The sequence below is a fragment of the Trachypithecus francoisi genome, unplaced genomic scaffold, assembly GCF_009764315.1.
Source record: "Trachypithecus francoisi isolate TF-2019V2 unplaced genomic scaffold, Tfra_2.0 Lachesis_group20, whole genome shotgun sequence".
In the NCBI taxonomy this organism is placed as follows: domain Eukaryota; kingdom Metazoa; phylum Chordata; class Mammalia; order Primates; family Cercopithecidae; genus Trachypithecus; species Trachypithecus francoisi.
Window position 1 is genome coordinate 38,873,519 of NW_022681466.1, and position 12,135 is coordinate 38,885,653.

A 12,135-nucleotide genomic window follows, 5' to 3' on the forward strand; every position below is an offset into this window, starting at 1 on the left:
GAAGGCAGTTATGAAGGGGCGGGCAGGGTGACTGTGTGCGCATGTGTGCAGGTACACGTGTGTGTGCACTTCTACCCCACAGTCTGTGGGTGTGCCCTCCAAATAACTGTGCACAATTTTGGAGTTGTCCATTATTTCACAATGTCCATTCTTTGCCCTGACATCTGACAGAGGTTGTAAGCCAGCAACCCTCACACATATATGATTTGTTAGAGATATACTGTGGTATGGTTTTGTTTTTGCTTTCCTGTTTTTTGGGTTTTGGGGTTTTTTTAAGAGACAGGATCTCAATGTGTCAGGCTGGAGTGCAGCGGCGCGATTATGGCTCACTGCAGCCTTGAACTCCTGGACTCCAGTAATTCTCCCAGTTCAGCCTCCTAAGTTAGCTGGCACTACAGATTCACACCACTACGCTCAGCTATTTAATAATTTTTATTAATCTTTTTTTTGAGACAGAGTCTTGTTCTGTCACCCAGGCTGGAGTACAATGGCACATTCTGGGCTCACTGCAACCTCTGCCTCCCAGGTTCAAGTGATTCTCCTGCCTCAGCCTCCTGAGTAGTTGGGACTACAGATGCGCGCCACCACTCCCAGCTAATTTTTGTATTTTTAGTAGACACGGGGTTTCACCATGTTGGTCAGGCTGGTCTCGAACTCCTGAACTCAGGTGATCTGCCCGCCTCGGCCTCCCAAAGTGCTGGGATTACAGACATGAGCCACTGCGCCCAGCTATTTTTTATAATTTTTTGTAAAGACGAGGTCTCACCAGGTTGTCCAAGCTGGTCCGGAATTCCTGGCCTCGAGTGATCCTCCCACCTGGGAGGATTACCCAGTGTAATCCCAAAGCACTGGGATTACAGGTATGAGCCACTGCACACAGCCCACTTCTTCGTTATTCCTATTTACTTTTATTTTATTTTACTTTTCATTCTATTTATTTTTTTTGAGACAGGGTCTTGCTCTGTCACCCAGGCTGGAATGCAGTGACACAATCTTGGCTCACTGCAGCCTATGCCTCCCAGGCTCAAGTGATCCTCCGTCCTCAGCCTACCGAGTAGCTGGAACAACATGTACACATCACCACGCCTGGCTAATTTTTGTATTGCTTGTAGCGACAGGGTATCATCATGTTACCCAGGCTGGTCTTGAACTCCTAGACTCAAGCAATTTGCCCACTTCAGCTTCCCAAAGTACTGGGATTATAGGCATGAGCTATTTTGTTAATTAGTACTTTCTAATATTTCAAGATCAGGAGATTTCACATAAAAGCCAAGTATCCTATGTCTCTTGTAAAATGAAAAGATCTGATATTTCAGGTTCACATTTTCACAAAGAAGTACCAAGCAGCTGGAGCTAGGTAGTAGCCGCCCCCTGCAGATGGAGCATGTGCTTATGGGTTCGCTGCAGACCCCACCACTCCCTAATGCCTTACATTTATCCTGCTTCCCTCTTTAAGGTTACCTATCTGTGCCTTCTAGATGCGGGAATCTGTAACATCTGTCTGGTAGAATGAAGGATAGCTCCCAAAGATAAGCAGGGTCTAATTCCTGAAATCTGTGAACGTATGGCAAAAGAGACTTTTCAGGTGGAATTATGTTAAGGGTCTTGGATCACCTTGCATTCTCCTGGTGGACCCTAAACGCCATCACAGGTGTTATTCTAAGTGGGAGCCAGAGGGGAGATTTGACTAAGAGGCAAGTGAACAACAGAATTAGAGTTGAGAATGATATGGCCCTAGCTTAGAAATGCCAGAAGCTGGTAAAGGCAAGGAAGGAATTCTCCCCTAGAGACTCCCCAAGAAAATAGTCCTGCTGATGCCTTGATTTTAGCCCCCTAGGACTCATTTCAGACATCTCGCCTCCAGATCTGTAGCAGGGTAAGTTACTATTGTCTTAGCCACTAAATTAGTGGTTGGTTGTTACAGCAGCAATAGAAAAGTAATATATCCTGCCAGCTAGTGAGCTCAACAAACGCCTCGAGTGCACAGAGTGCAGTGGGCAGGCCCTACCTTTGAGGAGCTTATAACCTAGAAGGAGAGGACAAAATGATCATGGCAGTGGAACATGATCAAAGCAACAGAGGGATAAGCCCTAGGGACTCTAGGAACATGCCTGAGGAATCTCCAATCCAGGACTGCAGATTTCCAGAAGGCGCTGTTTTCTAGCTTTATTTATAGGAGACATGTATGCATCCATCTCTACTGAGCAGCAAAACTCTGTCATGGCCTCAAGCGTGCCGAGGCCAAGGGACATGGTGTGTGTGCACGGGTAGGTGGAAGCAGGGGGAGGCCCTGGGGAGGGAGGGAGGCTCCTCACCTTGTCTGCTGGATGAACTGGGTTGCTTTCTCCGCATACTTCTGGGCAAGGCTGCTCAGGTTCACCGGCTGCTCCACAATGTTGAGGTTTTCATAGAGAGGGAGGGCCACATCAGTATAACAGTCTCTTTGAAGGTTGCTGTGTGGAAACCACAGACCGTAGAGTATTCATTTCCTACGTACTCATGGAGCAGAACTAAATGCTTTAATGCAACAATGCATATGCACATAAATACAACTCTGGCCCCAGATGATTTTTCCGGTTGGCCATTTCCTGCAAGTGTAAAAGTCTATGCATAATGCTTTCTTCCATTCCCTCTGAATAGATATTTAGGCTCCTCGGACAAGCTGACCACTCTGTAAAGCTTACAAAGACTCTGGTGAGCTGGGGACATTATTTTTTATTACTTCCATTTTGCAGGGAGAGAAACTGAGGTCTAAAGAGGCTAAATGATGTCAAGCAGAGCCCCCCGCCAGTCAGTAGCCCCATTGCTGGCTTTCTCTGCGGTCTCACTTCAATCCCAGCCTCTGTGTATGGAGTGTAACTTGGCGTTTTCTGAAGTCAACACTCGGGACTTCAGGTAATACCAGATCTGTCAGTATATAAGATGGGCCAGGTGCGGTGGCTCATGCCTGTGATTCCAGCACTTTGGGAGACCGAGGCCAGCAGATCACTTGAGGTCAGGAGTTCAAGACCAGCCTGGCCAACATGCTGAAATCCTGTCTCTACTAAAAATACAAAAAGTAGCTGGGCATGGCAGTGTGCACCTATAATCCCAGCTACTCGGGAAGCTGAGGCAGGAGAATCATTTGAACCCAGGAGGCGGAGGTTGCAGTGAACTGAGATCATCCCACTGTACTCCACCCTGGGTGACAGAGTGAGACTCAGTCTCAAAAAAAAAAAAAAAAAGGAATACATAAGATGGGTTGGGACAATTTGAATTTTAAGCCATATCTGCAGAATTTGGAGAAACTTCAGCAGCTGGAAAAAAAAAGTAAGAGTTAAACTAATAACATCTCCTGGAAAAAGAAAAAAAAAACAAGCTCATGCCCAGGCGCAGTGGCTCAGACCTGCAATCCCAGTACTTTGGGAGGCTGAGGCGAGTGGATTGCCTGAGGTCAGAAGTTCAGGACCAGGCCGGGCACGATGGCTCACACTTGTAATCCCAGCACTTTAGGAGGCTGAGGCAGGTGGATCACCTAAGGTCGGGAGTTCAAGACCAGCCTGGCCAACATGGTGAAACCCTATCTCTACTAAAAATACAAAAATTCGCCGTGGTGATGCACACCTGTAGTCCCAGCTACTCAGGAGGCTGAGGCAGAAGAATTGCTTGAACCCAGAAGGCGGAAGTTGCAGTGAGCTGAGATTGCGCCATTCCACTCAAGCCTGGGCATCAAGAGCGAAACTCTGTCTCCAAACAAAACAACACAAGCTCAAGCTTTGATCTTACAGATGGAAATGAATTTGACCCATGGCTGCCCATCAGTGTGGCTGAGTCATGGTCTGAGTCCAGTCATGATCTCTGGCAAGTTACTTAAGCTTCCAGAGTTATCTCCTTATCTGTAGCACTGGATGGCCTGGGCCATCCTTATAGGGGTGCTGGTGGTCTAAAGGAGATAACAAATGGTTAGTGCATTGCACACAGCTTCAGTGTATTAGGAATTCGAAAAAACTCAAGCTCTCAGTCCTGGTCACCAAAGAGAACCAAGAGAGAAGCTGAGAGCAATGGAGACAGAGGTGGTAATGAATGGAGTCCTCTCAGGCAAATATATTGTCCTAATAGTGCTGGGAAGGATTTGTGAAGAAATCAAAACTCCCTATCACACCTACATGCACACACACTCCATTGTAGAAATATAGGAGATATGGTCAGACTGGGTAGATAATTGTCAAAAACCACAACTTTTGTTTTGTTTTATTTTTTTGACACAGGGTCTCACTCTGTCGCCCAGGCTGAAGTGCAGTGGCACAATCTCAGCTCACTACAGCCTCAAACTCCCATTTTAGCCTCCTGAGTAGCTGGGACTATAGGTGTGTGCTGCCACGTCCTGCTAATTTTTGTATTTTTTGTAGAGACGGGGTTTTGCCACGTTGCCCAGACTGGTCTCGAACTCCTGAGCTCAAGCAATCCACCCACCTCAGCCTCCCAAAGTGCTGGGATTATAGGCATCCCAAATTTTTTTTTTTTTTTTTTGAGACGGAGTCTTACTCTGTCGCCCAGGCTGGAATGCAGTGGCCAGATCTCAGCTCACTGCAAGCTCCGCCTCCTGGGTTCACGCCATTCTCCTGCCTCAGCCTCCCAAGTAGCTGGGACTACAGGCGCCGCCACCTCGCCCGGCTAGTTTTTTGTATTTTTTAGTAGAGACGGGGTTTCACCATGTTAGCCAGGATGGTCTCGATCTCCTGACCTCGTGATCCGCCCGCCTCGGCCTCCCAAAGTGCTGGGATTACAGGCTTGAGCCACCGCACCCGGCCTGGCATCCCAAATTTTTTAAAAGAGAAAAAGAATTATCACCATGCTGGGCATTATAACACTAATTGCATATTTATGTTGAATTTTTCAGCTTTTTATTATATCATTGCAACTCCATGAGTCATTTACATTCTTTCCTTTTTTTTTCTCTCTCTCTCTCTCCTAAGCCACCATTTTTTCTGTTTGATTTTTTCTTTTTTTTTTTTAGGCAGGATCTGGCTCTGTCGCCCAGGCTGGAGTACAGTGGCATGATCTCAGCTCACTGCAACCTCCTCCTCAAGCCATCCTCCCACCTCAGCCTCATGTGCAGCTGGGACTACAGGCATGGGCCACCACACCCAGCTAATTTTTGTATTTTATGTAGAGATGGGATTTTGCTGTGTTGACCAAGCTGATCTCAAACTCCTGGGCTCACAAGGTCCATCCACCTCAGCCTCCCAAAGTGCTGGGATTACAGGAGTGACCCACTGCACCTGGCTTTCTACTGGATTTTTAACATAGATTAAAAAGAGATTTTTAACATAGATTTAAAAAATTTAAAAAACTAAAACAGGAGCAGGATTGAAATAGAAGAAGAAGAAAAGAAGAAGGAGAAGAAGAAGAAGAAGAGGAGGAGGAGGAGGAGGAGGAGGAGGAGAAAAAGGCCAGGCGCAGTGGCGCACGCCTGTAATCCCAGCATTTTGGGAAGCCAAGGTAGGCAGATCACTTGAGGTCAGGAGTTCAAGACCAGTTTGGCCAACAAGGTGAAACCCCATCTCTACTAAAAATACAAAACTTAGCCAGGCGCGGTAACACAAGCCTGTAATTCCAGCTACTCAGGTGACTGAGGCAGGAAAATCACTTGAACCCGGGAGGTGGAAGTTGTAGTGAGCAGAGATGGTACTACTGCACGGCAGCCTGGGCAACAGAGCAAGACTCCATCCTCCTACCCCCCAAAAAAATAAAAATTTAAAATTTTTGAAAAGAGACTGGCTGACATATGTCATACCTTCATATGGCCAGGTATGATTACAGGTGTGCCCAGCAGGCCACAGTGGGTGAGGAGGGCAGCAGGATGCTCTATAGCCTCGTTTCTCATGCCATAATGTGCAGAATCCCTGGGTTTTTGTTTGTTTGTTTTGTTTTGTTTTTGTTTTTGTTTTTGAGACTGGATCTTACTCTGTCACCCAGGGTGAAGTGCAGTGGCACAATCATAGCTCACTGCACGCATAAGTCTTGTTAAAAGGCAGACCTGGGGGTAGGGTGTGCATTTGTGCACCTCTAACAAGCATGTAGGTGATATCCATTAGGCTAGTTCAGTGACTACACTATGAGTAGCAAAGATAGGAAAGGCATATGGGCTCTGGACTCAGAGAGACCCAGATTGGAATCTCCATTCCTACCTCTTTCCAGCTCCAGTGTAACCTGGGTAACATAAGCGTCCTCATCTGTAAAATCAGGTATCAGGTTGGTACAAAAGTAATTGCGGTTTTGGTCATTACTTTCAATGGCCAAAACCGCAATTACTTTTGCACCAACCTAAGAAATACTTCACACAGTGGTCATGCGGATTACAGATAAATATAGACAGTGCTTAGACTGTAACAATTTCTCATCAAATACCCATTATTATATTAACTATTGTTTTATAGATAGACCAGCTGAGACTCACCTTTCCCGAGTGGCTCACACACCTGTAGCCTTAGAAATAACTACAGTGTACTGTCTGAACAAGGGAACACGTGTTTTGTGCTGCATTCTTACCTGAGTAAGGCTTATCATCTTTTTTTGTGATCATAAATGCACCGCAGGATATTTAGGAAATACAATGAGAAAGAGGAAAATAAAAACCCTGGCTGGGTGCGGTGGGTCACGCCTGAAATCCCAGCACTTTGGAAGGCCAAAGTGGGCAGATCACCTGAGGTCAGGAGTTCGAGACCAGCCTGGCCAACATGGTGAAACCCCGTCTCTTCTAAAAATACAAAAATTAGCCTAGTGTGGTAGTGGGCGCCTGTAATCCCAGCTACTCAGGAGGCTGAGGCAGGAGAATCGCTTGAACCAGGGAGACAGAGGTTGCAGTGAGCTGAGATCGCGCCACTGCACTCTAGCCCGGGTGACAGAGCAAGACTCCATCTCAAAAAAAAAAAAAAGAGAAAATGAAAACCCTGAGTCCCACAACCAGAAAAAGTTCTTGATAACATTTTGGCATGTCTCTTTTGAGTCTCTGTTAATAGGACTGCAAAGATAGGGCTACAGAGGTCATTAAGATCTTACTGTTGATGACTTGCTTCCTGCTTTTTTTTTTTTTTTTTCACTTACTATTATATCATAAGCATTTTCCCATTTCATTAAATGTTTTTTCAAAACATCCCGTTTGGTGTCTGTTTGGCATTCCAACGTCAGAATGCTGGCTTAGTTGTCCATGGGGTGATAAGCTCAAAAGGCATCCTGTGTACTTTCTTTCTCTCTCTCTCTCTCTCTCTCTCTCTCTCTTTCTCTCTCTCTCCCTCCTCCTCCCTCCCTCCTTATGTCCAGTGTCTGGGCTAGAAGCAAAGCCAGCAGGCAGAGGAAGAGGGAGGCCCCATATGTGTGAGACCCTGGCAGCCCAAGGCTGTCCCCAGCTGAGCTCACTAGTCCAAAGAACCTGGAAAATTTCAATAGAAGAATTTTGTGGACCTCATTGTTGAAAGGTTTCTTGCACTCCCTGCAAATAACATTTAAATTTGCACAGAATGTACCGTGTATCTTATTTGCCGTCTTAACTGTTTCCTGTCTGCATCTTTCATTTATTGCTGATGGACCACAGTCTTGGAACTTTGCCTTGTCCTGGAGCCTATCGCAAATGTGTCAGACAGCATTACCTTGATGGTCCATCACCCTGCGGACATGCTGGACAAGGAGGGTGGTTGTAGCCTGGAGTATCAGTACAGCCCATATCATGGCTATATGGGATTCCAAAGTAGTAATCAAAACCTGGAATAGAAGCAACTGGTTAGCACCCCCACGTGGCTGTGACTCCATGTGCTTGCCTTCGTACACCCACGACAAAAATGTAATTTCCTATGATTTAATACTGCAGTGCTATAGAGTATGTAATTAAAAGAGGATTTGATTAATATCCCTTTGTAGTATGCACAGAAAATCACTTTGCTGGGTTCTGGCTGTTAGATTAGATTTGCAAAACATCTTGTGATTAGAATTAACCCAGTTTGGGAGGAAGTGGAGAGAATTATTGAATGCCTAACATCTTCAATGAAATTATGAACATACTCAGTATTTGGTGAAAACCGACTAAACACATGACACTTTAAGGGATAAAAAAAAAGTAAATCAGTTGTTTTTAGCTGCCACACCCACAGAGAAAAAAATTATAAAAAAAGTTTCAGAAAGAATAAATTCTGCCTTCAACTTTTCATGTGAAGAGAAAATAAGATATAAAGATTAAGCAATAAGAGATGAATAGGAGAACCAACAACAGTGATCAGAGGAAGCTACCCCCGATAGAGATGGTGGGATGGGGATGGGGCAGAAATCTCAAAATGCTCCTTGAAAGATACTGCGTTTCAGCTGGGACTCAAAAGGCTGGCAGAATTTGGGCTTGGAGTGGTGGAGTGAAGGTGAGGGATGGAAGGGTGTGAGCATGGAGACCCAAAGCCTTTGTGTTGAAGTTTTTTTCTGAGTTCCTCCTTTATTCTATCTCTTACCCAGTCCAAGCTTTTTTTATTTTTATTTTTATTTTATTTTATTTTTGAGACAGAGTCTCGCTCTGTCACCCAGGCTGGAGTGCAGTGGGGCAATCTCGGCTCACTGCAAGCTCCGCCTCCCGGGTTCACACCATTCTCCCGCCTCAGACTCCCAAGTAGCTGGGACTACAGGCACGTGCCACCACGCACGGCTAATTTTTTGTATTTTTAGTAGAGATGGGCTTTCACCGTGTTAGCCAGGATGGTCTTGATCTCCTGATCTAATGATCCACCCACCTCAGCCTCCCAAAGTGCTGGGATTACAGATGTGAGCCACTGCGCCCAGCCCAGCCGAAGCTTTTAATCAAAGGCTACAGCTGCATATGCAACTAGAATGAATAAATTCTCCAGAAAAATAAAACCTTCCCCAATTGCCCAGGTAACTGCTTCAGCTGTTTATTTCTCTAGAGGTAGACAGAATTCAAATCTCACAAAGAATTGCTATTTCTCATTGGCCTCAAATTTTAGGCCCAGGAACAGGGAGAGTTGTGTTTTCAGCTTCAACTCCTGCCCCTCCAAATGCTTTTTGGCCCTCTCTATAAGCACACTTCCTAAAAGAAGCAAGTTCCCTTCAGTTCCCTGTGAGCCTCATGCCTTGGGGCCTTGGTGGCTTTGCCTGGAATGATCTCCTCTGTGTCTCTCACAGGTGAAAGAAACTGCATTAGCACTTCTCAGCCCAGTCTGAGTGTGAAGTTTCCTACAGAATTTCCCTGCTCCTCACCTGCCACAGCCCTGCACTCAATCCCGCCTGCCACAGCCCTGCACTCAACCCATTCCCCTAGCATAGCCTACAGACTTTTTATCATCTGGGTAATACCATCTTCCCCATTAGTGATGCACTTCTCGAGTTAGATACTAGATCTTTGCCAACCCAATATGTGGTGTATGTAGAATAACTAGTAAATGTTTGTTGTATTTTTTTTTTCTTTTTGAGACAGAGTCTCACTCTGTCTCCCAGGCTGGAGTGCAGTGGTATGATCTCAGCTCACTACAACCTCCACCTCCTGGGTTCAAGCGAGTCTTGTGCCTCAGCCTCCCGAGTAGCTGGGACTACAGGCACCCGCCACCACGCCCAGCTAATTTTTGTATTTTTGTAGAGACGGGGTTTCAGCATGTTGGCCAGGCTGGTCGATAACTGCTGACCTCAAGTAATCCACCTGCCTTGGCCTCCCAAAGTGCTGGGATTACAGGCATGAGCCACTGCGCCCAGACTGTTTGTTGTATTTTTTAAAAATTGAAACCTTCATGCTAACTTGGTTAGTACAAATGGATTCGGCTATCCCCTAGGTACGCAACGTAGCCCTGAAATGCCACCGCATCCGGTATCAGGATGACGTTCCACCAAGGACAGCAAACTTTTGCTAGAAAGGGCCAAATAGTAAACATTTTAGGTTTTTTTTCTTTTTTTTTTTTTAGGTAGAGTCTTGCTCTGTCACCCAGGCTGGAGTGCAATGGCACTATCTCGGCTCACAGCAAGCTCCGCCCCCTGGGTTTGCATCATTCTCCTGCCTCAGCCTCCCAAGTAGCTGGGACTATAGGTGCCCGCCACCACGCTCAGCTAATTTTTTTTTTTTCTTTTCTTTAATAGAGACAGGGTTCATCGTGTTAGCCAGGATGGTCTCGATCTCCTGACTTCATGATCTGCCCGCCCCGGCCTCCCAAAGTACTGGGATTACAGGTGTGAGCCACCGAGCCCAGCCAGTTTAGGTTTTGTGGGTCAGATGGTCTCTGTTAAGGCCACTCAACTCTGCCATTATAGTGCAAACCCACCCATAGACAATACGTACACAAATGACTGTACATACTGACATATTGGCTGTTTTTTTGTTTTGTTTTGTTTTGTTTTGAGACAGTGTTTTAGCATGTTGGCCAGGCTGGTCTCGAACTCCTGACCTCCAGTGATTCGCCTGTCTCGGCCTCCCAAAGTGCTGGGATTACAGGTGTGAGCCACCATGCTCACCCTGTTTGCTGTATTTTTAAAAAAACGATACCTTCCTGTTAATTTGGTTTGTACAAATGGATTTGGCTACCCCTTAGGTACACAACATAGCCCTGAAATGTTACTGCATTTGGTGTCAGGATGACTCTCCACCAGGGACAGCAAACTTCTGCTGGAAAGGGCCAAACAGTAAACATCTTAGGTTTTGTGGGTCAGATGACTTCTGTAAGGTCACTCAACTCTGCCATTGTAGCGCAAACCTACCCACAGACAATATGTACACATACACAAATGACTGTAAATATTGGCTGTTTTCTTTCTTTCTTTTTTTTTTTTTTTTTGAGACCAAGTTTCAGTTTTGTCACCCAGGCTGCAGTAGTGGTGCAATCTCAACTTAACTGCAACCTCCACCTCCTGGGTTCAAGCAGTTCCCCTGCCTAAGCCTCCCAAGTAGCTGGGATTACAGGCATGTGCTGCCATGCCGAGCTAATTTTTTATTTTTTCAGTAGAGACAGGGGTTCACCATGTTGGCCAGGCTGATCTTGAACTCCTGACCTGAGGTGATCCACCTACCTCGGCCTCCCAAAGTGCTGGGATTACAGGCGTGAGCCACTGTGCTAGGCCTTACTATTTTCTAATAAAATTGTATTTACAAAAACAGGCAGCATACCGGATTTGGACCACAGGTCTATGCCAACCACTGATCTAGATCACAGGCATCCTCATACCCCAGTGCTAGAAAGACCTTGTTGTGTTTGCAGGAGCCCTGACCTGAGGAACAGCCCAGGGCAGCAAGAAGAGCCTTAGAAGGAATGTGTGCTTAGAAGGAATGTGTGAGTGTGCTTGGCATAAACCAGGGCATTTGAAGTTTTTTTCTGAATTCCTCCTTCATTCTATCTCTTCTCCAATCCAAGCTTTTAATCAAAAGGTTAACCGGGTATGGTGGCGGGTGCCTGTAGTCCCAGCTACTCGGGAGACTGAGGCACGAGAATCACTTGAAGCTGGGAGGCAGAGGTTGCAGTGAGCCAAGATCATGCCACTGCACTCCAGCCTGGGAGACAGAGTGAGATGGGGAACCAGGACAGTGCACCAGAGAGAGGACATAAGAGGCAGGAGGGAAGAGGAGTGAACTTGGATACAAGCATGAAGAAACCTCAGTGTCCATGCCAGAAGGTTTTTTGGAATTGTCTGGTCCAAAGACAGCAAATAGGTAGGAGGTACTCTTTCTTCCTACTTCCCACACCCGCAGCAGGCACCAGATCCATCATGGTACCACTTCCTGCTGCATAGGAGCTGGTCTCAGTATCCCCTCACCACAGGAATATGCCCTCAAGGTGCCAACACCTGATCTGGTCCAACCCCTCAATTGTCAAGTGAGAAGACTGAAGACCAAGGAGGAAATAATTTCTGGAGTAATTTTAGTGAGTGCAAAAGCCAGGTCTTCACTTCCCCCATCTGTTTTTTTTTTTTTTTTTTTTGAGACAGTGTCTTGCTCTGTCACCCAGGCTGGAGTGCAGTGGCGTAATCTCGGCTCACTGCAAGCTCCACCTCCCGGGTTCCCGCCATTCTCCTGTCTCAGCCTCCCGAGTAGCTGGGACTACAGGCGCCCACCACCATGCCAGGCTAGTTTTTTTGTATTTTTAGTAGAGATGGGGTTTCACTATGTTAGCCAGCATGGTCTCGATC

The 12,135-nt window shown here is 46.2% G+C and overlaps 1 protein-coding gene across 3 annotated transcripts in view; it reads right to left on the minus strand.

Moving 5' to 3' along the window:
• ARSG (arylsulfatase G) overlaps positions 1-12,135 on the minus strand; it is a 143,470-nt gene that overhangs the window by 49,702 nt on the left and 81,633 nt on the right. For all 3 annotated transcript variants that reach the window (XM_033183866.1, XM_033183867.1, XM_033183868.1), the window contains 2 exons: positions 7,629-7,740; positions 2,316-2,453 (listed from right to left, as the gene is read on the minus strand). In XM_033183866.1, coding sequence (XP_033039757.1) covers positions 2,316-2,453; positions 7,629-7,740 — 250 coding nt within the window. The remainder of the gene's footprint in view (positions 1-2,315; positions 2,454-7,628; positions 7,741-12,135) is intronic.